Here is a 27,019-nt window from a genome sequence, read left to right as displayed (position 1 = left end):
GCTGCTGAGGCTTCTTACCTGTATCTGGTTTGTACAATTGTGTGTGTGTGGGGGGGGGGAGTTCCGTTTTAAAATGTCATGCCAAGATATATTTGAGCTTACTCGTTTACTCTGTTTGTCTCTTATGATCTTTCTGCATAAACATCATTTTTTGTTGTCTGTAAAGCAGGCACTAGATCTTAAATGACTATTGGTACAATAGAGTTATCAATCCTTGCGTGTCGAGTGGCTGCACTTTTATGATTTTTAAAATTTAAAACTGTCACAACCCTACAGGCAATAGCTCTCCCTTGTCTTTGTTGTTGCTTGCCAGAATGTGTTGTGAGAAGATCGAAGCTTCAAGGAGAAATTTGTGGCACTCTCCTTTTTCAAACCCCCTCATACCTCATTCCATCTGGCCTATCGCCACCGAGGTGGGTGGCATGTTCAAACAGCTCTAATTCAGAGAGTGACATAAATGCCTCAGCCACATCCGAAGGGCCATGTCGACCTTCAGAACATGTCAGACGCCTGTCTGAAAGAGAGTGTAAATCAGCCCTGAGTATGTGTTTTTATAACCAAACACTGAAGTATGTTTGTATAGGGACAATGCAATACTATTTCACTGCCTTTAGTCATGATCACTACAGGTCACCATAGCTGCTCATAGTACATATAGCTTGTTGGGATAGCTAACAACGCTCACTGTTTCAACTGACCTTATGTACCACACAAGACATTGTTTGTTGTGCATTGTAATGGTATGGGCTTTTGTGATACTGTGTTTGCACATTTGGCAGACAAGAAGGCATTGTTGTTACAACTCATACACAATAGTTTTCGTCGATGTTGTGCCAGTTGGCGATGTGAATCTGAGAAACATAATTATATGGGGTCTACCAGAGCACAATTTTAGAATTTACACAATATATTCTTGCCCTCACTTTCTTCGGTTTTGCTCATTCTTCACAACCTAGAGAAGCAGCAGGGAAGGATGGGTTGAGAGCCCAAGCTGTATTTACACAGCCAGGGTTACTATATATTCACAAAGGTTTATCCATCTAAGAGGCCTCTATAGACTTAAGGGGCAATGCATGACAAGACCAAAAGACACAAGGCACATAATTAATATAACTACAGATAGCTATTGGCAATAGCCAACACCAGTCATTTTAGTGCAATGAACTGACCTCAAGAAAGTCCTGAATACACATGGACTGTTACCCTTGCATTTAAACAGTAAGGATGAGGGTTTGAAACATATGTCCAACCACTCCTATCTTTGCCACTCAAGAAGAAGTGGTTGTTCCATGTCTTTAAATACCAGTGAAAAGAACGAGCCTCCTGCCACTATGAAAGAGCAGCCTTTGCTCTCTGAAGGACGTTGTGTGGCTTGCTGATGAAGGAAAGCCTTGGAGGAGCCATCAGCATTGGCTATTTCTAACCTTCCACTCATCCATACTTTCTTTCAAAGGAGATGCTTCAAGTGACACAAATATAGGATTTTCACAAGAGGGGCAAAACACACATGTCTCTGTGCACCTGGATTGAAGGAACAGATCAGTGGACCTTCAGTACCCAATGCTGCCTCCCCTTTCTAAATTGAGGAACACTGCATGCCAGGCAAAGGCACAGTATGACAAATGAATTATGTTTTGTGTGTCATCTGAAGGTAGCCAGCCACATGCCACAATGGCAGCTTACTCTTACTTTGGTCCTGGTTCCTCAGTGATGTTGCATTTTTACTTTTTAAAGTGATTAAGTGATTAGGTGAGTAGGGCTCAGAAGATCTATGGCCAGTCTCACTGTCATCACAGAAAACCTCAAGAGGGATCATCGCTGGAAAATAAGCCAAAAAGCATGCTTGGGAATAGTCGCAAATTCCGGCAGGATGCTTAGCGCTGAGGCACGTAAACCAGCAGCAAAGACCTCGCCTGTGCAGGACACAATCGTTGGACAAAGCCATGGGTACTGAAGTATGTTGTCAGCCATTTTGCTAATGATAAGTGGATAAGGAACTATTTACCCCCATAGCCATCTTTCTGATTGCTCTGTGGGTATATGCAAATCTATTGGGCAGTTACCACAGATGAGGGATTCTGGTTAGAGGGCGACGTCTGTGTGAAATATAATAGATCCAGGAGGTTAATTATTTAATTTTGAGATAATAGTGGCTATTATAATAGAGAAAAATAAATGGATTTCCTACAGTTTATAAACCGCACCCAAGACAAATAAAAAAATATTTTGTTGTTTGAACAAATCAAGATACAAATAGTAGCATCTATGCACACCCTTAATCTGCCATTTTGCACAGGCTTGTTTGTGTATTCTGAGGCACTGTCAGACTCTCATGTTAGATTAAATAAGAGCCGACTACACTAGTTATGCTTTCAAAAGGTTACAGTACGTGCTTTTCTGGAAAATAGGTTATGAATACAGGGGATTTATAAAGCTGACAACAACACCGCTTTGATGTGTCTATCAAGGCTTAGTTTGCTTTGTGTGTGGATATGATTGATTTGCTGGGTAAATAACCAAAGTCCCAAATGACTACACAGTCCACCGCTATTGTCATGTTCACCACTCAATAAGTATGCTCTAATATCAATAATCAAATAACAACAGGCCAAATATGCCCCATCACCTCTTTGATGAAACTCATGAAGCGCCCTCCAAATCTCCAGGGTTTGTGGCGGTGGCACTGCAGCGAGTTTACCGTCATCTGTGGGGCGTGCTGGTACGAGACGGATACAATGTGGACTGCATCATAGGTCAGAGCCGCATCTGTCTGGAATAAGGGGTGAACATTAATTCAGCTGATGCCTGGGGAAAGACATATGTAATGGTTTGGTCACATCAAACTAATCTTTACGCTAATATGAAAAAATCCAAAGGAATTCTGACAGATTTCTTCTCAAGTCATTTTTTACTGCAGATATTTCATTCAATTAATTAATTTAAGACCAATTAAATACTTTATGATTGTTCTTTATTGTATTTCATGACAGAGTCAGATTTACTTAAAAGGTGCACTTACATACATGACATACATTATTCAATGAGGAAATGTTTTATTTATATACATATAAATGTGTGTATATATAGTGTTTAGTATAGTATTGTTTATGTCTTGTTTACATAGCTGACATATGCCCTCCACACCTTTAGACAACGTCAGTTATTTAGACTCAGTTTTAGGTAGCCAGTGTACAGCAACATATTTTAATCAATTTAAAAAAGGTTAACAATCAGGATATAGTTCTGCATTTTGCATAACAGACCTTTAAAATCTTGATTCCAGAAAAATAAACAACAATGAAATGATTGATGTGTAATATAAAAACCCATGTAAATGGCAAATTAGTGGACATTTTACATATACAATAGATCTTAATGCTTACATTGAATTGGTATGGTAATATGGTATATATTTATGAAATGTTAAATTAGTCACTATGTCACAAATGGCCCCCTGTTTATTAAATCCTGCACTATGACAAAAACATTAATTTCAAACTATACCTCTACTTACTGTCAAAACAAACTGACAGTCTAAGTTCTCCACCAGAGCAGCCTGAACAGCAGTAGGTAATGTATGAGTTCAAGAAGGGCTGCATGCCTTCAATATATTTCTGTTTGGATTGCATAATTACATCTCTGCAGATTTACTGGTAGCATATTCATGTCCTGTATCATCCCAAACGGGCTGAAGTGAGTAATATCTGGACTGTGTGGCCATTGGAGGAAACCACAGTCCCTATCATTGTCCTAGAAACATACTGAGACAATGGGGCATTATCCATTATAAACTATCCATTTGAAAAAGATTGGCTGTAAAGGGATGCACCTGTTCTGAAACAATGTGCAGGGAGAATGGCATGTCCGGAGGATAATTGGTGCATAAGGGCTTACTGAATGTTCTCTACAGCATTATATCACCCATATCTGTATCATTGAAAGCGTAAAATATAACCTAGTGGATTTGGGCTATTCTTGCCAATATCTGACCCTGCCATCAACAAGCCGTCAGGTGACATGTTTCTTCCTCTTCAATAAATTAGATTGCAAAGTACATCAGTGAACCTTTTATGTCAGTTTTCAAGTTTATTTGAATAGTTTCACATATTCTACCTTTTGGATGATTTATGTGTAAGTTTCTTTTTCTTTTGTATAACTGTGTGCTTATTTTGTGCTGTTCCAGTGTTTCTTTTTATATTCGTAATTGTTTCCCCCTTTTTATGCTGTTCATGGGTGTAATGCATAAGAGCTTACACTTTGAGACCTTGTGCATCCATCCATGGTTCACTAAGTTATGCACATAACTTGCATACCTTTGCTATATGGAAGCATGACTGGTTAAAGTTTTCTAACCTCTCTAAAAATAAAAACTGTGAGTAATTAGAATATTTTGGGGGTGCACACATTACAGGACAATAGTTGTTTATTAGGGGCTATAACCAATCAGTATGGTTCTAATAGTATTATCCCTTATTAAATTATTTAAAAAATGCATCTTCCCGATTCAACAATTAATCGAGCTGTAGCTGAACCTCTTAAATATCTTCTCAAATATGTTCTTCACACATTTTTTTCTTTATACATAAGCCACAGCCTGAAAGAGTCAAACAGTCTGTATACATCAGAAAGTGTACCTAATAAAGTGGTTACTGTAAATACTGATATCTTGTATTTTTGTTATGGTTTCCTTTTAAGGTTAAAGCTATTTATTCTTACTATGGGCAAAAGCCATGATAGATAGTTAAGACTGACAGATAGATAGATGCGATGGTCCCTTTATATTGACATTTTTGTGACTGTCTTCAGATGGAACACAAAAGTAATAAAACATACCGTCATGACGCCCTCAAGTAGGCCTGAGTCAGCTTTATGTGGAATCTGCCTTTCCATCGACCATTTCTCCACAATGGATGCGACCTGGGGATTATCCACGTTGAGGATTCGGAAGCCGGTCATGTTGACGCCACAGAAGCGATACGGCTCCAGGTCAATGGCCATCAGGTCCTTTTGAGAGATAACAGTAACGAAGGGCGGATTCGTTTAGTCTGCCAGCATCGAGCATTCACGTTTTAAGTATTCATCCTAGATGCTTTCTCCTCACATGAAAAGAGAATGACGCAGCTGCTGATTAAAGAGATGCTATATTAAGACCAAATGGCGTGAAAGGGAGGAGAAACAGTAGTTTTCAATGTCAAAACAGAAGATTTAAGCATGGAGTCTGGAAGCAGTGTCTGGGTGATAAATGAAATATAAAAGGGCTCTGGTGGCGGAGTTGCTTTTTTGCTGGCAAACCCTTTTAGAATTGACAAATTGTTATTGTTTTTCTGCCTACATGATAATGAATTACACTGCACAAACTACAAGCGTGTGATATATTTTGTCTTTCTTAATCATGTTCATATGAGGGAATTCTTAAAGGTTTCTTATTTGGGAATAATTATTAGTTGTTGCTCAGACATATTAAAGAACAAGAATAAAAAAGAAACACAATTTCTGTTGGATCATATTAATAATTCAACACTTGCATTCCCTTGGCAACTTCCCTCAGCAATTCAATTTGAGCCGCTGTAATTTCTGGGGCAGCCATTGTAGCTGAAGTGTGAAGTCACATGTTGACACATGTCGTGCCGGAATAGGCCAGGGGGCTTGGAAAAGACATTTGGATGAACATAGATATTTCATTAGCACCCCGTGGGGTTCGAGCTGGAGGAACGAGAGCGTGTAAGACACTTACTAAGGAACGGTCGCCGCCAGTCTCTGAAATATGTATCCTCTTTTATTTCTTTCCCACCAGATCGTGGTACAGTACTCTCTTTTGTGAACAGAGATCAAAGTAAATCACTGTTGTTCTGTATGACGTTAAAAAATGTTGAGAAAAGTAGATCAGGTTACAAGTTTTCTTTCACTTTGAAGCTAAGAATACAAACTAACTGGGACAGGGTTGTTTGTAAAAATATAATTTTTCTTTTGTGACATCTTCATTTCTATTAGGGCATTTTAGGATGTCAAAAAAGTGACTTGTTCCAATTATTAGTTATTATTTTATTTGTTTTGCATAGCTGCAAACACACATTTATAACATAAAATCAGCATAATCTTACCGCAGCATAACGTTGAAATCTTTACATACATCTTTACATGGGATAACATGCTGTAGGTGTCTGAGTGCATACAGGAGTGTTATGGAGGTGGCAAGCAGAACAAAGTTCTCAGCTTCAGGTTCTCAAAGATAGCTTTGACAGACTCATTTTAGAGGACAAGAAAGTTATTACCCCGATACACCGCCGTTGCCTTGTCACGCTCTAATAAGTCAGCATTTCCCTACCCTCGGAAGATAAAACACAGACAGCAGTGAATTCCATCGAGAGGAAATTGTATTGCCATGTATACCACACAAGTATTCATCATTTTGGATCAAATCGGGCCGCCAGGTATAATCTCCTTAATGGTGTGTCTATCAATATGACAGCTTATTGCGGCATCACGTTGATAGCACACTCTGATTCTATGAAGATATCCTGCCTTCATGTAAAAAATGTTGTTCTCGTAGAAAATCCTATCAAATGAAAGTTTGTAAGTTAATCCTCTTGTAAATATGTTCCCCTTCTATCAGTTAGGAAACTGTTCCACTCAAACACATGAACCAATATAATGATATTACAAAGGAGTGTTTGAATCCCCTCCATTAAGCGATAGATTCAACGTATGGCAGAACATTGTCAAAGCCACGCTGTCGAGTGTGGACTGATGACAACATGACGCTCGGACATTTGATGTCATGTCACACTATCACAACAGACTGGATGAGTCCGGAGAGACAGGGAGGGTGTGTGTGAAAGAGAGAAGCAGAAACATTGATGATAACAGAGAGTGAAAGGAACAGCACAGATCATGCTGGTATTCATTCCCATTCAGTCTGTTTGTCTCCAGATAGTCAGCGTCCCAGTGACGAGCAGCAGCGGCTCCCTGCTGGGTCTGCTTGTATCAGTCAGACAGGAGATTTTTTTTACTATCCGTGAGAACCTAAAATGGTTTGGATAGGAATTAAATAGTAACATATCTGTTACTGAAAAAAATAAATAATGCTCAAGCCCAGATTTATTTGTAATTTTAAAGGAAATGCAGTCTAACACAACAGTTCTGTATGCAATTCTTCATAAATCTCCAGTTTTTGTTGATTCAACCTTCATTCGTTGATTATTTTGGAGGCTTGTGCTGCTGATGAATTGTATTACATTAAACATAAGTGTGTTAGTTGCTTAGCCTGCCCTTCATTGATATTCATGGGGTGGACAAAAGAAATAAAAGTGCCTGTCAGTATGACACAATACAATTCGACAGCACCAAAGACTGCAGCCTCCAGGATGTCCATGAAGGTAAATCAACAGATGATTAACAATATTTTTTCACATGTTGATAATGGTTACATAAACCTATAAGACATTTAATTGTAGAATGTAAGACCTCACAGGGGATACATTAATTTTTTTGTAACTTCGAAGCCACATTCAGTTTTGAGTCTCAAGCTGTTGCCTTCGTTTGACTTCACTATAAAGGGCAGTGTTTACTACAGCACACTGAAGATTCAATTATGCCCCCAGCTTGTCAAACTAAATTGATATTATGGACTGGATCCAAACCCCATTGGCAATTAGCCACTATTCATCAAAAACTTAAGCGGTAGGGAGATGAGAACAAACAAGACTCTATTTCATTAACAAACATTGTACATTACCAGAGTGGTGAAGATGTAGTGGTAATACTCTGTCATCATCCCCATGGTCTGGGCCTGAAAGGATGCAGACAATGGGAAAGAAAGTTGAGAATGAGTAGAGACAGGAGAGAGAAAATTGTCATTTTGTCACTTCAGGGTATTTTAGAAACAACAGCACAGTCAGAACAAACAATACCAAAGAGATGCACACAAATACTTCATCAGTCAAGAGACAAATGGACAGGTTTTAATGAGCATATTGACGAACACGCTGATCATTTTGTGCACAACTTTGTGTTATCGCTTGTTGGGATTCCCGCACCATGTGGCCCACGGTATTACAGAGAATAGCAGCAGTACTTGATGCTTTTTTATGCATTTAAATGGTGTGTGAGGGCTCGGGGCACACAGCGTTATTTCAGCAGAGAAGAGAGCCTTCAATCAAAAGAGCTCAGTAATCTGTGCCTCATATCCAAACGCTCCATCATTGCCACTTGTTTCACTCAATCTACATTCAAAGGCCCCACATTCCCATGGCGGCTGTTCTGCCTATTTAATTGTACCATCTGTCATGAAAAAAAAGCCAAGGTTATATAAATAAGATGCTGTGCTTGTGTTGAGGCAAATTCACTTCTCCATCTATCGACATCAAGCCAAATACATGACATTGAAACTCTGTGTCATGTTGTGTATTGTGAGCAGGATAATTTGTTTTATTCAGTATTCATTTCCATATTTAATAATAGTTTACTATTAACATTTCTATTCATCAACGCTTTATTTTAGTAAACCCCCATATGTCCACGCTTCCACCGATATAGTAGCAAACATAGGACAATAAAGAGCACACCGGGAACAGTCTTCCTCATTCTTATCCATCTGAAAGGAAGTGTAACTGAAGGGAGGCAGGTTGAATGCAGGTGAGTCTGTCAGGGTGAAGACATTGTTAAGAGTCATGACAAACGAAATACCCCAAGGGCATAATACATCATTGATATTCAAACCCTTTAGAATAGTCACGTCAGATCCTCCTTTTTACGCGTGCAGCTGCTGTCCCAGTCAAGTCACATATCAACTTAGTTCAGTCCTTTGATTGCTACTTATTTTGTAAAGCTGTAAATGGAGCTGCCTGCACATATTATGTTACTGCAGTTTGGTAGCTGGTACATTTTGTCAAAACGACGATGATATCCACACTATATCCCTGAGTGAAAAAGTTGTTTTTCATGACTCCCACACCAAATTGTATTGAGAGATCATACTTTCTGTGCCACAATATTGATCGTGGCTGCATTTACCAGGTAGTAGATATATATTTTAATTTGTATCTATGTTATCTTTATGTGTGTTTGTTTTAATCTCTAGAGTTTGTCTAAGTTTTCTTAGATTCTAAAACATTTTGTGTGGGTCTCTTGACAAACTAAAAAGACAAACTAATTGAATATATCAATTGTTTTTCTTGTGATGGGCATTTATTATTTATTATTGACATTTTACAGACCAAATCGATTAAGAAAATACTCTTCACTTATGAAAATACACCTCAGTTGCAACCCAAATCTATATCAAATGACTATGATAGACAGGCAATATTGCCACGTTGACATATCTTTTACAAATTAAATATGAAAGCTTTTCCTTGAGGTATCACAATGTATGTATTTCACAACAAAACAACCATGTAATGGACATTATTGAGCAACATAAGCTTTCACACATACACACCGTGGCCTGTATTGTAACTGACCCAAGATGCACAAAAGGTCGTCAAACTCCTAACCAATCACCTGTTTTGTCTTATTTTAAAAGCTGCAGTCTGTGCTACAGCACAGCAGCCTGACAATGCGGTCAAGGACTGGAACTGTCAGGAGCATCTTTGCCTCAAAACCTTCTCTCACTTCTTCTCTCAAGAGGACACTGATTCTTTCGTGCTAGATGTGCAGACTGGCCACGAGCGAATATGTGTCAACTCAAATCTTAATAACTTTGGAGGACTGGGTTATTTAAATAACTTGGGAGGAGATGATGCATTTGGTAAACATGTTAACAGAAGCTGACAGCACACTGAATAGAGGAGGTCTCGGGGCAGGGGGAGGGGCATCCACCAGCCCGTTTCTGACGTCTTTAGAGCATCTGACCACCTACACAATATCTACTCTCTGCATCATACTATTCTTTGTGACGGAGCATTATTTGTCTCAAAACATCAGTTAACTCTTCATGTGCTTGTTGAGGCATGTAGGTGAAAGTGTGGCCATCCATTAAAAGAGTTGTTTATAATTGAAACAACATTGATTGTGTGTACACATAGTAACATATTAAGGCCATACCTGAATACTACAAACAAAATATGACCCTCTTTAGCATTGTTTTCTTTGCTTTGCATTGTATTTCATTTTCACATAGAATTTAAAACATATGGCAAACACATGGATGTATCATATGGTGAAGGCCCAAGAACCATTGTAAGAACTACGCTTTTCAAAGACATTGATTTACAACAATTGATCTCGACAACAAAGACGGTGCCGACAGATGCAAAAACAGCTCAACATCAGGTTTCTCTGCTGAACGCCATACGATTGTTCACGCCAGGATGTATATCTTACACAAGTTATCAAATATTAATAAATCAGTTTTAGATGTTACATCTACTGTTGGACATGACTGTAGTTGTCTCAGCAAGCAGATGGCACAAGTGGAAATCCCAGTAGAGATTCACTGCTTCTTGATTATTACCGACACACCTTCTGCTGCTACTCTCCTTCCACGTTCTTGCCAAGTTAAAGCCTCCATATTTTGATCCTCAACACATCTGGTCAACTGAATGTTAAAGAATCAAACGGTGCCAGCGAGTGTGTGGAAGAGGAAGAGTGCGTTCTTCAATACTGAGCTCCAACATCAGCTGTTCTCCAGTCTCTCACTAACCTGCTTGAGAATCTGTGCTGCCATTTGGTGATTGCAGTCAAAGATGATGCGAAACTCCCGGCTTCTCTTCATTTCTTTGAGGAGGGGTCTCGTGTCCTGCGAGTCAAGAGGAAGCTGACGAATCTTTAGCCTTATGTTGTACCTGGACGGGGCCATTATCAGCTCCTGTAGTCTTATCAGACCTGAGGAAGAGACACGACACAAGTGAAGACGTGGCCAAGAGCGCCGCAAAGAAAATGCCATACCACTGTTTCATATTTTGCACAATATATAATAATGAAATCGTCTGTTCACCTGTGCTGTCGTCGTATACAACGGTGGCTGTTTTCCATTTGAGAAACTGCACCAGGTCGAGGATAGCATAACTTAGTGAAGAGTAATCCGGGTATAAATTAGCATAAAAGCTGTCTCTGTTGTCCAAGGGGTGATGTTTCCACCGCACCTGGACGTGCGGCACTTCCAATGCGTTGCAGATGGACTGCACAGCATTTGACGAGGAACTATGCGAGGGCCCAAATATTGCAACCACACCTAAAGACAGCTGATCACATGCTAGAGAGGAGCAAGAGAAGACAGCTTGAGAATATAGTTAGCTCTTTAATCACTTGGGATGGATTTAGTAAGGATTCCTATATAACAAAGGTTTGTTCCACTAAATTACCAGATTTAATATAAACGCCAAAAACCCAATCATGATTATCAAACTTTTTGGATTTCTGATGTCTTTTGACTATCCTCAACAGCGTAGACACAATCCATAAATGAACGCAGAATCAGCCACTCACCTTTCCTTGATGCCTCAAAACTGTCGTAGATGTTAATCCTCTGTATGTCATATGTTAATGTTGTGTTTGGCAACAAAGTCCTATTTCTGTTAATGTTATTGACAGCAAATTTAAAGGCAAGCTCTTCCGCGCTAACAAGTGAAACGGGTCCTTCTGTTTGTTCGAATATCCCACCTGAAAGACAAACAAAAGAGAGAGAGAGAGAGAGAGAAAGAGAGAGAGAGAGAGAGAGAGAGAGAGAGAGAGAGAGAGACAGACATGTGAGGCCCATGACAATCGGTCTCAAAACATAACCACAGCATAAGGAAAATGCAGACATAATTCCTGGTAGGGCTAAATGGAGAACAATATTGAGAGGCGTCGGCACTTAGGACTAGCAGTGAGGGGAGCAGCACACATAACACAAGGTATTAAATTTGCTCAGCAAACATGGAGCAACCCTCTCCTTTTTCAGTGAATGCTCAAAAAACTAATATCAGCTTTGAAGTCTAAAGCCATAATGGATTTAAGGATTGTGTGTGTGTGTGTGTGTGTGTGTGTGTGTGTGTGTGTGTGTGTGTGTGTGTGTGTGTGTGTGTGTGTGTGTGTGTGTGTGTGTGTGTGTGTGTGTGTGTGTGTGTGTGTGTGTGTGTGTGTGTGTGTGTGTGTGTGTGTGTGTTTGTCTGGTCCATCAGGGCAGCCGGATATCTCAAGCTCTTGTCTCTCCATTAAAATATCCTTTTATTTCACCGGAATACCACATTGTAGGAGCAGATAACTGGACTTGAGTACTCTTCTTTTATATCAAATTCAAAGGAAAGTATTTTTCCAGTTTTTAGATGGGCTGGACTACTGCTCAACACTTACAAAACATGTCAATGTGCACATCAAAGTAGAGTATTGCCGATATCAGACCATCAGTGCTGCACTACGTCCTTCAATTTAGAGCAAAAAATATTTTTTTCTCAATAGTTGGCCAGATGAATTAGTTTTTATTTATATTTTGGGCTTGCAGGGCACACAATGAAGCTTAAACAACCACAATATATTAAATTAAAGTGGAAGGCCACCAATATTATATAGACCATTGTATTTATTGTGGAGCGTATTACTCATTATGTGAACATAGCTTTTTAATTGATGATGTCATAATGATGGTCTTGGAGACTTGCAATTTATAATAGAGGGCCTGCATTTCATCGAGCTTGAAAGAATGTAAGTGGCCAGGGGTTAACAAATTGATTCAATTTGTTGTATATTGGGAACTATATGATCCAATGTTTTTGGAACAAAACAAAAAGCAAGTAGATAAAAGCACAGACAGAGACACTAATTGTCATTGACTGGCACACAGCTCGGCCTATATGCTTTGCCCAATGAATATTGGTGGGCCGTGGGTTATCGTGAATTCATGTTTCCAGCTTTTTAATTAGTGAGCCGTAGAGATGACCGATGAAAATATTTCTCTGAATGCTTCTTAATATATCCGCCAAACGGCACCACCACGAGCATAGAGGGAGTAGGGGCTGGGCTGACAGCAAGCTAAGCAGACCTGCTTTCCAGTTTCCGTCTCGCGTCTCACAAGTAGGGTAAAATGTGCCACCAGAGTCCACAGGGAATAGTCTCCAGCTCTTCTTCTCTACAAATTAAAGTGTTCTTCTTCTACAAGTTAAAGTAGCGCAACCAACTTAACTAGGTGCATACGACGCCACCTAAAGTACCGGAGTGTGTGTGTGTGTGTGCACGGTCTATTGCGCTCTTTGTGAAAAACGGCCACAGTGCCAGGCCGCTGGCCTTCACTGTTTAACCGGTGAAGAGAGTGGGGTAAGATCTGATTGGATAACGGTTAAACACCGTTCTATTGCAGCGAGCAGCTTGCTGGCCTGAACAGCCATGAGGAACAGACAGGAGACAGGAGCTTGTCAATGAGAAAATAAGCCAATAGGGAAAAATAATTATAGTACATGTAGTGTATTAGTGAAAAACAATTACATTATAAAATGTATATAACTTTTAATTATTTAAAGAATATAAATATAAATATTATGTTCAGGCCATCAGAGAAGGCCGAGCGGGCCATGACAGCCTGCCACTGATTTGACCTTCACACTACTTCTCTTTCTTACTGAATTGTCTGAGTGAGTAAACACAGCCAAAATGTTTGCTTTGTGTGAAGGTTTGTTTGATGTTTGTGTTACTGTGCATCCATTGAAATGCAATAATATTTGTTGCATTCATACACAGATTATATAGAAGTCAGAATATTTTCTTTGGCAATATTTCACAGTCATGTCGACCTCTGCGTCTGACATTTTTTTAGATCTAAGTTCCGCCATTTACGTATAATTGGTAAAGTAGCAAACGCATGAGTACTGTCAAATGTAAGACAACAAAGTCCCTCTGTGGCTCAGCTGCAGTCTTTAAGAAGACAGTTTAGACAGCTTCTTAAAAGATGCCTGTAGGAACATCAGCTCATAGAGAGCCTGGCTCCTCCACCTCCACTCTCATCATAACATTGATTTCAATAACAAAGCAAAATGTCTCTGTATCTTCCCTCATTTAAAAAAAGAGAAAAAGTTCACTAAGTTTATCTTGTATGGCCGTCATTTAAGTTACAGAGACAGCCTTTTGAAACCTGTTTTCCCCGCATCGAGATCATTAAATAACACTAAATCACGCAGTAGATATCTTTAATTACAATTTTGTTTTCATTTCTGCTGCCTCTTTATGCGGATTTTGACTCACATCACTCTTTTGGATAACCTTATCCAATCATATCCAATTTACAAAAGGCACAGCAAAGAGAAAAGAAACACATTCCCAAATTTAAGATTCTGCACCCATGACAATGTTCGTCCTTCTGATTGTTATTGAATTTCTGTCATTTAGCAAAAATGCTTATCGACTAATCTATTTATTGACTAATGATTTCAACAAACGCTTTTCTTAGTTTGAGTAGATTAACTTTTAGTACATCTCACTATATTATTTATATTATTGCCAGTACAGTTATTGTATTTATATGCTTACCATTAATGTATATATATTAAAAGGCACAGAAATAAAATCAATTTTAAAAAAAAGGATTTCATTTAATTAGGCCTAATGGGATTTAAAGAGCACAGAGTGATTTATTTTATTTTAGTCTTTTGCTGTGTTATTTGTGTTTAGGAAAAACACAACAATACTGCCTGCCAACCCGGTATTATTTCACTAATCCGAGAGAATACCTGGTTACAGAGAGCTGAGCTTGGAAATAGCACCTGTGACCTGCTGATGCCCCTGAACAGACCCCCAGTTACTGGATCACTGACTCACATATCTGTGCTCCTGTATACAGAGTGGCAATTCTGGAAGCCATGCTCATCTTACTATTTATGACTCAAAGCCTCCCTGGATTGCAAGAGGACGTGATGCATAAACCGCCCGGTGGAATGCGTCACATTAAAATAAATGAATCCTTCCATTTCATGGGGAAATCTCATTAGAGTACATTAAGTAATTGCTGGAGTATATAGCAATTTGACTGTTAAGAGGATAAAATGTGCATTGCTCAGAAGCACTTTAACAAATTTAATAAACAGGGGGAAACCTGCTCCTTGGAAGGGAAAATCCTGCGGATAATTTGCTTTTCCCTTTTGAAAAATCTGCCATAAGCACAATGGCCTGAAAGCCTTTATGTACAAGAGCTCCTGCAACTGCTTCCAAGAAGGGATACACAGTTATTTTTGAGCATTGTACAAAATCTACTCTAATTATGTAGAGATTGGGATATTATGGAATATGTTTACAAGTTCCCATTTTAACAACCGACACTGAATGTTCGTTATTGCAGCGTTCGAATTGAGATGCATGAATTTTAGACTTGTTCTTGTGAATCAGTCAAAAGGCTTTAAATTAGCATGCCTCCAATAGACAAGAACACAAAGGGCTTTAATTAGTCTCTAAGGTCCTACCACAATATATAAATCAGCCGCTAATTGCAGCTGTTTCCATAATTTGTCCTTTGAGGACTATGTGGATCAGCTTCATTCAAAAGGCACAGAGTGATGGATGTGAGGAGAGGACGACTAAAATGTGACTCTTATACTGCAGGAAGTGAAACCAGATTACTAACTTTACAGAAATAATAACAGACAGTGGGGACAACAAGTGTTACTGTAAAATATAATGAAACTTTATCCACGTATTTTCCTAATTTCTTTAAAAAATCTGTGCTCCTGGTTTCAAAATCCTCATCCTGTGGTGTTGTAACCATGCATGTATTATATTGTATGTATTTTAATATACGTTAACATGGTTTTAAGACCTTGTCACACACACAGGTTAAAAAATACAAAGCCATATGTAAGTGCTTGATAGTAGTGACATTCAGCATATATTATACTTTTTTATTGTGATAATGGACAAAAAAGATCAACAGTATTCACAAAGATTTGTCAAAAAAAGAAATGTGAGTAAAGTGCAGATTACAAGTGCACAAGTTGATATTTAAGCTCATCAATTATACTATGATAAAGGACATAGCATGCATGCAAATGAAAACCTTTGGCAGTCTTAAATTGAAGCTGTGATTGCAGAGAGGTCTGGAAGACCAAAAGGAATGGACAGAGACAAGCTGTGTGGAGTCAAAATCAGAGGTTGCACATTTTAGCTGCACGTGCCCTTCCAAAAATCTATGTGGAACATGAAAGCCCCACATGTGATGTTCCCGCAAACAACGTGGGCAAGTGCACAAGCCTAAACCTGCCGTCTGCTTTTGAGGAGTGGCACACTGCCTGCGAGCCAGCTTAGGTTGGAATCAACTGGGTACCACTGAAAATACGTATTTTTAACATCTACTGCATTAAAAACTTGAAAGAGAGATCTGAGTGACAGAGTGACAATCTGCCAAAACAAAGCAACTTCAAAATAGACTGATGTCGGGGTTGTTTTTGCTATTTCAGTTTTCTGGTTTGATGACTTTTACAACATTATGGTATATAGACATGAAACAGTTGAAAAATAATGTTGTGCCAAATACATTTAACATGTGTCTACAAAATTACACTTGGATATATTTCAGATTTTCTCATTTCTAAGGAAATTGAATTACTTAAAATATATGTGGATTTTTTTGTTCATACTATCTGACGATATTGATAAGCAATTTCTGCTTTTTAACTTAAAGGAAAGCTGCTTTGTGAAAAGATGGAGTCTGGTTTGTTGTTTTCCCAACTATAATTATTCATTAATTGATTGTCTTGGCTAACATCCAGGAGATGTTGGATAAGTCATATTTGTTTGCAATGTCATGTAAACGTTGACGTGTACGAGGTAATGTGTGTCGCTGTCCTTAAAACAATCGCACCACTCCACACCACAAAAATAGTCAGAATAGCATCCATTGTCTTGAGGAATCAGAACATTTAGATTTTCAGCTGAAAAAAATATTACTTCAGACACTTTAAACACTTCTTTGTTTTTCTTTTTGTTCCATCCAACAATATATGTTCAAATAAATGCAGTACCCACATTTCTTAAGGAAGGCAAGGTCATTTTTGGCATCTGCACTTTCTACTACTGAGTTAAACACTGTGATAACATTGCCCTTCAATATGAAATATGTGTAGAGGAAAGGCAAGATCAATAATCTTTCTAGTATTTTCTGCCAAGCAACAATCTGACCATACTTGCAGTTGCAACAAGCTTTTTTATATGATTCTATTACCTCGCTTGTCCTTCTAAACCTGCGTAACCCCATATTGGGAGTTGTTCAAAAGCAGAACAGTCAATGTTATTGTTTTAGTTGAAATCAAACAACAAATAAGATATACTGCAGTTTCCAAAACTGTAGTATATCTTACATAATGTGATAGTCCATAACTTCTGGATATAGACCCTAATATATGGACATTTATTGTAAGTGGATGGAGCACATATTTAACTTTTATTGCCCTCCATTTTATGAGACATTTTGCTTGTTAAAACAAACTCCTTGCTACCCAAACAATGAAACTAGCTCATTATGCCCTTGGATACATACAGTATGTGCTCGCCCACTGCATCTCTGAGTGTTGCTCTTTTGTACTTTCTTTTCACTGGTGGGATTCCCAATCTCCCTATGAATAGCTTCCTGTCTCCCTGGATGTGCAACAACACTCAGTTACACAATGATGGCAGCAAATAATGACCAGTACAAAGCACACACACAAACAGCCATGAACGTTTGGATAGGCAGCCAATTTCGAGAAGATATGTTCCCTCATAATTATGTATAACAACACAACACTTGGGACTAACTGTTATACAATACCGAGACCAGCGGTTAAGTTACCCGATGCTGCAGTTTGTTCCGCCAGTGGTAAAATAAAAAGCAGGCCAGTAATCTGTTAGATTTAATCAATGATAAGTATCACGAGAGGAAATTAAGGGTATTTGTTAATTAATGGTGTCTGGCAGCGTGTTTGGCTCATTAGTTAGCAAAGTCACCTCACAGCAAGAAGGTTCTGGGTTTGATCTTAGCTCTGGTTCTTCTCCCCATGTTCCCCCACGGCTCTGCTCTCCTCCCGCAGTTCAAACACATGCAGGTCAGGTGGACCTACAAGTCTTTATGTGTTGGTGTGCATGTGTTTGTCGACTTGCAGTGACCTGTTCAGGTGCCCATGTCTTTCTCCTAGCTCCAGTCACCCTGAACAATAAGGGGGCATTACTCTTGTTCATGGTCTGCTAACTGATGATTTAACATCCCTACAAATTCATGTTTAAATGTTAGCATTAGAGGAGCACACATGAGGAGTGTGCATGTGGAAATGAAACACATGTATCGAGTTGTGAATTGTGAAGGCGTTGCTGTTTTCTTCTGTATTCACATTGAAAATAACTATCTTTAATATTGCTGAACATAGAAAGAAATGACTCTCCTGGATACAGTGTCCAAAAGGTTTATTTTAAGGTCACTAGCTGTCATTGTTCCAACTTTATTTCCTAAAGAAATCATGTTTTGTCTGTTATGTAATGTGATTTCAAAATGCTTTTCTGTTTTCTGGCTTCATCAAAGTGTTACTGGTTGGCTCATGAAGGTCTCTGCTGTTAAAGATGTTTACACTAAAAGTGTGATAGCGGCTGACGGCTATGTGCCAACATGCTAATGCTTGCACATGTTCACTGCAAAACACCTGAACTGACTCTTCGCAGTGTGAAAGACTTCAATCTGCTGAATGACTTTTAAATCACACAAGTGTTATTTTTTATCATTTATTTGCAAGTGTGCATTGCAGCCACACATAAGTCAGACGGTGGCAGCACCAAGTAGGTTTGCTGAAAGCATTTTGGGGTTATTTAGTTCAATCCAAAATCACAAACCACATGTTTTATTTCGGATTTAAAATATCGCCGATATATCACGTTGCTTCAGTCTTTGTCTTCCCCTTTTATGTTTACAGACCCACAAATGTAAACATGTTCAACCAAAAGGAGAATGTTCTTGTTGTAAATAGGCCTTCTTAAAGGTTTTGGTAATTTGGATGATCATGTTGCCTTTGACAGCTAAGGCATGCTTAAACTATAACAGAGGCCATGCTATTGTTGACATCTGCTGTGAAGTGTTTGTGTTCACTGATAATGCATGAACATGAATATAAATAGAAGAATAAAGCCTGCACTTAAGTTCAATAGCAGCTTCATTATAGCCGTGACAATTGTAGTCAACAGTGACATTATACAAAGCTCTTATAAATGCCCGTTTAATCCCTTTAAAACCACAAAACAGTTTTATTCAGTCTCTAATAATATAGGACAACACTTATAAATGGATTTTATTATCCAGCATAGTAATTATGCTTTAATAATGTCACACTCAAATGTCACTGGGCAGTATGAAGATACTGTGACAGTACTGCTAGATTATGTTTTCAATATCAAATATAAGTAGCACTTATTTACATGGTTTGAGTTTGATAACTGAATTAGATAGATAGATAGATAGATAGATAGATAGATAGATAGATACTTTATTAATCCCCAAGGGTAAATTTGTTGTCATAATATATCAGTAAATTGTAACACATTTAACATAATGTAGTGACTGGTTTTACCAACAGTCTCATTGAATTAAATTGAGATTGTACTGGTCTAATGTTCCAAACCAGAATAGAAATATAAAATGTGCCGTGACAAATAACCCTCTATAAGAGCAACTCACTTTCTTCAAATTAAAACCATTATTTAATGCCACTTTAATTTTCGCCACAACCCCACATTATGCGGAAATTAACATGTTATTAGCTTTTATAGTTGGTTAACAGGTATGATATACAAATCTGGCTTTTAGTCTCTTGTCAGGGGCATAGTCTGAATTTAGGAAAGTTTAATATAAGATAAAATAATCCTTTATTAAATGACACACTTTGCTTTCATATGTGAAAACCTTACTTCCAAATGCAATATTCTAAACTTGAAGACAAATAAAATTGTTCCAAAATATATGAAAACTTTCAAAAATGATACATCGTAAAACGTGTCTTAAAACAGATTATTTCTGACAATATTAGTGTGAAGACCATTGCACTACACTACAACCGATACAACCATATTTATCCATTTGAAATCTCAGGCAATAAACAACAGGCAACATATTTACCCGTAAACATATCACCTTGGGGAATAAAACCCTCAATATATTTATTCTGTTGCACACACCTACACAATATTTCTTCTCGGAGCACACCGGAGACCAGGTTTGCCTCTGTGACTTGTCTTTCACAGACACAATGTTTCTTTGCAAAGCCGACTTGAATTAGAGCCTCCATTTGTCACTCAGACTGATTCATGCAGTCGTCATTGTTGTGTTAATGATGCATTTAACTTCCTAGTTGTAACTACCAATAACATGTCAAATAATTGTGACCTCAAATACTTGCAGAAATCTATTATGTCGAGCGGGGGTTTATTTATTCATTACTTTGAAAGACTGTGCTTATAGTGAATGTATATTTTGTTCTATTATTTACTTTATTCTAACCACTGATGGCTTAAATGTTTTATCAACGAGCTTCACTGTGTTACAGGTTACAAAGCAAAGAGATTCTTATCTTAAAACAATCACAATTAATGGGAGCAGGAGCAGTACGCAACTGAAGAGACTGACCTGAAGAGATATTCAGGTTCAAGCCCACTTGAATATCAAGTATTTGTCCAACACGCGTGTCCTTGAGCCGCACAGACTGCTCTGAAGGTTTTTTGCCGATTAGAAACATTATAAAAAAAATACCATACAGGCACATTAAGAAGAGAATTATCCCGATTAGAAAATGGTTACTTTCGTAATTCCCTAAATCTTTTCCTTAAAAATGTGAAATTAGCAGTTAGTTGACAATGTTTTAAGTTTCACAGCATTTAGACAAATGTGTTGTGTGTACAGCCTTAACGGATCATAATATATTATCATATAAATTGAATTTGGGCCTCTAATGTTTGAGTCCATAATGAGAAAGGCCGTTTTAATTATGTTATTTCTCCCGCTAACTCACTGTCCATATTGAATATCCATCCAGCTCCACAGCTGAGAGGCATTCTTATTTATTTGATACGATTAGTAGTACTCATGCAGCCCTATAATGTTGTGATATCTTCTCTGTCAGAAGACTGTCAGGTAACAACACATTTGTAAAATCTAATTTTATGCTCAAGTGGTTCTGCTTCTGCAATTTATCGCAGCTATCGCTCACCCTCTCCCCTGCTCGCTCTTGCTCGCTTTTGCTTATTCCCTCTCCAGTCTCCACCCTCTCTTCCCAGCTTAGTGAGGTGTTTTGATCTCATTATCATTCCCAAACATTCACACCGGATAATCTGTCAGGGCGGGAGCCTGTGCTCTGCACCGTACAGGGCACCCCGGTCATGATTAGGGGTGTCAGGGCGTGCTTGCAATGAAAATCCCTTTTTTCCTCTTCCTTTAAGCCAAACTAGAAGTAATGAGTATATCTTTCTCCCCGCATGCTATAAAAACGTGGCTGTGTCAATTAGATTCCATACTAAAGAGAAACTGCCTCATACTGTATGAGGACAATTGTGGGACTACCCGGCGAGGACACAGAATTGATTAGCCAAACCGAGCGGTGGGACTTGGATGCCCTTTTACAAACCACAAATCCCTTTCCAGAAACACTGCACAATGCACAGTGAACCTCCATTTGAAAATCCTGTTCCACAATGCCTGATACAAACAGACACCTCCCCCATCTGTGGCCTATTGTTGTCGCGGAGGTAGAATCCTCCCAATGCCAAATCCTCACCTCACAGCCAGTTCAATCAGAGGCTCTGCCAAGGAAACGGGGAGCGAGACAATGGTCACTAATGCCAGGTGGACAGGGGCGCTGAGCTGTGCCAAGCTACCTGTGTCCATCACCGTCCCTACCCAGCGCCTCTCCTCACCCACTACCGCCTTCCTTTGTCCACCTATGGTGGCAGAAAGTATGCAGCAGACCTGCAGCCTTGGCATTTTGTCAGAGATGGACACAAAGGTGGCCATTAGCAGGAACAAGCTGCAGACTGTGCAGAAACAACAGCTTTAAAAAGGTGCGTGCGTGCGTGCGTGCGTGCGTGCGTTTGTTTGGGAAGTGGACCTTCATAAAAATAAATACAGGATACAGTTAAATATTGCATCCTCGGCAACATTTGTCAATAACCAATGTGATCATGACCCCAAACAAACTTACTCACCAGCTATGCTGCGGCTGCCTCCACTGCGTGTGCTGTGTGTATTTAGTCCCGTCAAATAGCAATAAAATGCCTCTCAACCTACGTACTGTAACACAAAACTAAATTGTACATTTTGTTTTGTGATAGATATTTCTAACCCACACACCCAACTTAGATACATACTATGATTAAAGGTCTTATCTGGCTAATTCATTTGAAATAATCTCTTTAACCTCACCGCAATGTAATATTGCAGAGAAGAGTCACGCATACCAGCTGTGAGGACTCTCACTTACTGCATTCAGCCGTGGGCCACGTACACCCTCTGTCGCCATCTCAACATAACCTGATACATTCCTGTAAACTCCTGGAGTTGACCTGATAACAGTTAACTTGTAAAAGGTAATTCATCACTACAGCAAGTAATGCAGAAACCTCGTTACTGTATGAGCTAGAGCCTTTGAATGAAGTGGCCTCACATCGGGTCTTTCTCATCAGCTAAGAAAATAAAAGTGTCAGTCAAATAAATAATTCATGACGTAACAGGATTTGTGCAAAAACAATGAGAAAAGAACATGAAATAAAAGTGACAGACCATGATCATGATTATTTTTGAAAGTACAGAGACAGGATGTTTTCAGAAACTGGCATCAGATACTATTTTCATTTGCAAGTAACTCAATGCAATCAAATGGGCTTTCCTCTAGTCTTGAGAGGGAAAGTATGACACATTTTATACAACTTTTCTTTTTTTTTGAAGCAACAACCATGAGGTGGACACCCAAAACACCAGCTTGTAGTCTGTGCACGACAGCTGAGTATGGTTTGTTTAAGAGTGGTCTGAAAATAAACGCTGTCACCCATAAACAAATGGCTGTGTTCCTTTTCCCAGGCCGGCCCCCCAGTGAGCTGCATCAGCCAAGCGAGCAAAACACAGTGATTTCTCCGGGCACGTCAGCTGCTACTGCGGCGGGAAGTGAACGCCGCCTTCATACAGACAGCGGCACCGTGTTGTTCCTTCCGATGAGACCACTGCTCTGACACCGTCAAAGTGCCACCACAGAGGGATCTGGCAAAGGAACGCAGGCTTGTTGGGCAAAAAAAACAAAAACAAGTAGAACCTGGCTCCACTTTGTCTGCAGTGTGATGCGATAACGTGGCAAAGTGCCGCGTTGGCCAATGAAGTGGGCACACTCTTTACCTCCAGATCCGAGAGACGGAGGATAAAATTATACGCTGTGATTTTTTTTTTCCCAGAGAGTTGTTACCTCGTCACAGTATTATAGTATATGCACAGTGTTGGCATGTGATAAGCCCTCAGCGTAAAGGATCTACTGCTTAAACTGGTCTGTGTTGCATCTCATCATCTCACCGGAACTTGCAATAACACGCCCCCACCAACGCAGCCTCTCGACGTTCTTAATGCAGGGCTGTTTTCAGTCTGAGCTCCCGCTAACTTGTCACACTTTGTTCAACACAAAACACACTCACTAAATATTGCTGTTTTATCCTCGCAATATTCAAACTGCCTTCAGAAGTCTGTGTTTCGCTCTTTGTACGTCGTTTGGAGCAGTTGCTACAAGATGGCCGACACTAAGAGTTGTAAACACTTTAAAGAACTTATTTTAAGTTACTTAATTGTTTCATTACTGCATGTTACGTTTTTATGTCACAATCAATGTATCAGCAAAACAGAAGCCCTGGAGGCGGACTGTAATAGCCTTCCACATCGAGGTTTATGTTCATATTCCTTGTGACTTCCTTGTCACTTGGGGACTCCGGGGCTTCATTTTCATTAGAAGCACTTTAAGAGGGCCTTTTAATTTTACTGTCACAAACCTGTTGCAGACCAATTGACTCCTCCTGAGGGTTAAAGCACCACAGTTGGATGTATAGTCTCTAAAGTGGAAGGTTAGATAACTAGTCTGGATCGCGAAAAAATTGTGCGGTGTAATTGACATTGATTTTACAACTAAAGGTGCAATTAATATCAAGGTCTGTGTTTATCCCTGCCGGCTGCTTCAAAGTCCATACTAAAATGGAAAGGCCTTGTTTAATTTAGGCCACCTTATCGCTGTGCAGTTTTGACAACCACTTAGTTGCTTTAATGTTTAACATAATTAGAACAAGAGTTTGAGTTCAGCTACGTATAAAACTCTTTGACAGTGCTATTATCGTCCCCCACCTACAGAAATTACTGTCTTTTGCCAGGGGCATAATGAAAACAGGACGTAAGTATCTTTTTATGATCTCTTGTCTTACTTTCGTATAAAGGAAGTAAACATCTCAGACCGGCTTTTATGGCACTTCCAACTGCAAGACGGAAAACTACTTAGAGCTTAAACGTAAACTTTATAAAGAAAAGATGTGGACAATTCAATATTTGTAATAATCTTGACATCAACATTAATAATACAGTTCAAGTATATTTTATAGAGACAGATAAGGGCCTTGAGCTGAGAGTTGACAGAGGTCCAAAGAGACGAGTCACCCTGTTTTTCAAAGTCATTGCAGGAAGAGCCAAATATAAATCTGTCCCACTTCTTATTGGACGGACCACACATGCAAAGTTAATGTAGACAAATGAGGGGGAGGTGCAGGTCAGATCATTTGGGACACCTCTGGCTAGTTTCTGGGACAGGAGGCACTCAAATGGAAATTCACTGTATCTGCGAGAGCGTTCACATCCTCTGGAACAAGACCAATCTTAACACATCTGAATTGAAGCCCTGGGCGCTCATTTCTATTCCCATTCTTCCACTTTTCTGGTGGTATGAGGAGGGAGATTATTCCCCTCAGGTCAAGTAGAAGGGGCCATGTACTCATGAGGATTAGCAGAACGAACGGGGCTATGAATTATGAGAGACCAGTCAACCGAGGGACATTAACTGATACCTTCTGAACAAAATTCAACATTTATAGAATCTAAATTGAAGTTAACACAGGTAGACGTTTTCATTTTAGACACTGCAGTCCAATATATCATATTAAAAAGCCCAACAAAAGACAGGGAAAAAAAACCCTCTCATGAGCAGCTTCAAAGCACATTTCCTCATGTTTGCATGAACATCTCCATGTTCCGCTGCACTGATGTGATTGACAGCCGACATGAAGCCTCTCTTGTAAACACACTATCCATGGCATATCATGTAGTTTCATGAAACGGATACGGCAAGATGGGTCTATATTTGATTCACACAGATATACAAGAACTATCTTATTGATGTATTTTTACGATCTCTATTTGAAAATCCACTTGTTAAATTAACGTATCGATCTTCAGCTTCCAGACACATCATGATTATCCTCAGGACGATAAGACAGAAGAAAATAAGAAGACGTTGTTGCGTATACGCCGTGTCCTGAATGAGGAAAAAAAATATTTTCAGTGCGGAGAAAAAAATACGCATGAGCTTATATTTTAGTTATTTTTCAAACATGGCTTGACTATTGTAAGTTTCTAATAAAAAACTGCCTGTTTTATCAGAGAGTACAAGCATTATTCCTAAGCACTTTGCACCGTCTTTCCAAAGCCGATTAGAGCACAGAGAAGGAGGCCAGCTCATCCTTGCAAAGGCAGGATATTTACATTTCAGTGCCATGTGCAGTGAATTTTAATTTGGCCGCTCCAATTTAACACGCCGGCTTCCTAGTAGTTTCACACATGAGTGCTTAATGGCTTCGTTAACATCCTGAGGGACTTTCCTCATTACCTGATCTGGTCAACTCTGACAGGTGCAACGAGTCTCATCACTGATCTTTGTTCATAGTGCCAAGTTCTCTCGCACCATCGATCGCGGAGAAAACGAAATCAAAGAAACACATGTGAGTCCAAAAGCCAAAGTACAAAAAGCAACGTCAGTCAGTGGCATAAGGCAATAATTCTAATGAGATCAGTGACCTTGACAAAAATATACGGCCCAAAGTTAAATGTCTAAATTATTCCTGTATTGCCTCTCTGAGTATTTTTGGACACAGACCAAGAACACCATTAGGCCTTTTTAAACAAACCCATTAAGTATGTGTTTCATTACACTGGCCCTGATAAACTCCTAAAGCAATGATGTGGAAAATGTTTAAGATTATATATTTTTCGGCCTTATTTTTTATTTCTCTCTGAAATACACCAACAATATTTTATTGTCAGGTGCATGTGTCCTTGAAACTGAAATGCTGCAATACAGTCTTTTAGCATGAATTTGTATGTATCTGTACTTCATAGAAACACCCTTCCGGGACATAATTCAACATATTTCAATAAAACATCACAAATCATATTCAGGCCTGAAGGTCACTGAACTTATCTAGAAATGGATGGCAGTTCATCTTCAAACAATAATTCACAATCCTAGCTTCCAAGCAGCTCATGTTACAACAACCTTGTGTGACATGTTTAGATAATCTCAAAAGGAGCAAAGTTCAAGGTCAAACTGTGCAATCAACCCTATTTTTGTGTTCGGCAATCTGATGGTAACATAAAGTGGACCTCTGGCTTTGCTTTCGTCCATCCTTATCAAAATAAACTATTATTTGAAGTTAAAAACTATTCTTTGTAGGTAAAGGCATCCTTACAGCAGCACTGTCTTCTTGCAAACATCTTGTGACGACGCAACATGTTTTCTCACATCACTTGCTCCACACCCGGTCACACACGCTGCACAGCATAAATTGTCTTCACTGTTTGCTTTGATCCCTGACATGGACATGGCATCCCGCTAAAGCAGCCCCGTGTGGAGTACCAGCCGACACTTTGTTGTGAAGAGAACACATAACATGTGTGCACCTTGCGCATCGCCTCTGCAACAAGCTGTGCATCGTGTCTGGTCATCCACCTGAAAACAGACACTGGGAATAGTGTCTAAAGCAGAATAATGATCTCCAGTCAGAGTCCAGACAACTTTGAGACTATAAACTGTTTGTGGAATAAATTGACTGT

At 39.1% G+C, this 27,019-nt stretch overlaps 1 protein-coding gene across 2 annotated transcripts in view; it reads right to left on the bottom strand.

The window, feature by feature from the left end:
- The window catches only part of grik3 (glutamate ionotropic receptor kainate type subunit 3), an 87,327-nt gene that overhangs the window by 26,506 nt on the left and 33,802 nt on the right, over window positions 1-27,019 (bottom strand). The window contains exons 2-8 of one of the 2 annotated variants that reach the window (XM_068569179.1): window positions 11,428-11,601; window positions 11,085-11,194; window positions 10,937-10,982; window positions 10,643-10,824; window positions 7,736-7,789; window positions 4,834-5,004; window positions 2,627-2,770 (exon numbers count right to left, since the gene is read on the bottom strand). In XM_068569179.1, coding sequence (XP_068425280.1) covers window positions 2,627-2,770; window positions 4,834-5,004; window positions 7,736-7,789; window positions 10,643-10,824; window positions 10,937-10,982; window positions 11,085-11,194; window positions 11,428-11,601 — 881 coding nt within the window. Of the gene's footprint in view, window positions 1-2,626; window positions 2,771-4,833; window positions 5,005-7,735; window positions 7,790-10,642; window positions 10,825-10,936; window positions 11,195-11,427; window positions 11,602-27,019 lie in introns of both variants that reach the window. The other variant, XM_068569180.1, reaches the window with a different exon arrangement.

This window comes from Clinocottus analis, unplaced genomic scaffold (assembly GCF_023055335.1).
Source record: "Clinocottus analis isolate CAN_PGR_092001 unplaced genomic scaffold, fCliAna1.0.p SCAF_9, whole genome shotgun sequence".
NCBI lineage: Eukaryota > Metazoa > Chordata > Actinopteri > Perciformes > Cottidae > Clinocottus > Clinocottus analis.
Note: the sequence above shows the minus strand (reverse complement) of the source record. Positions and strands in the feature narration are given on the sequence as shown.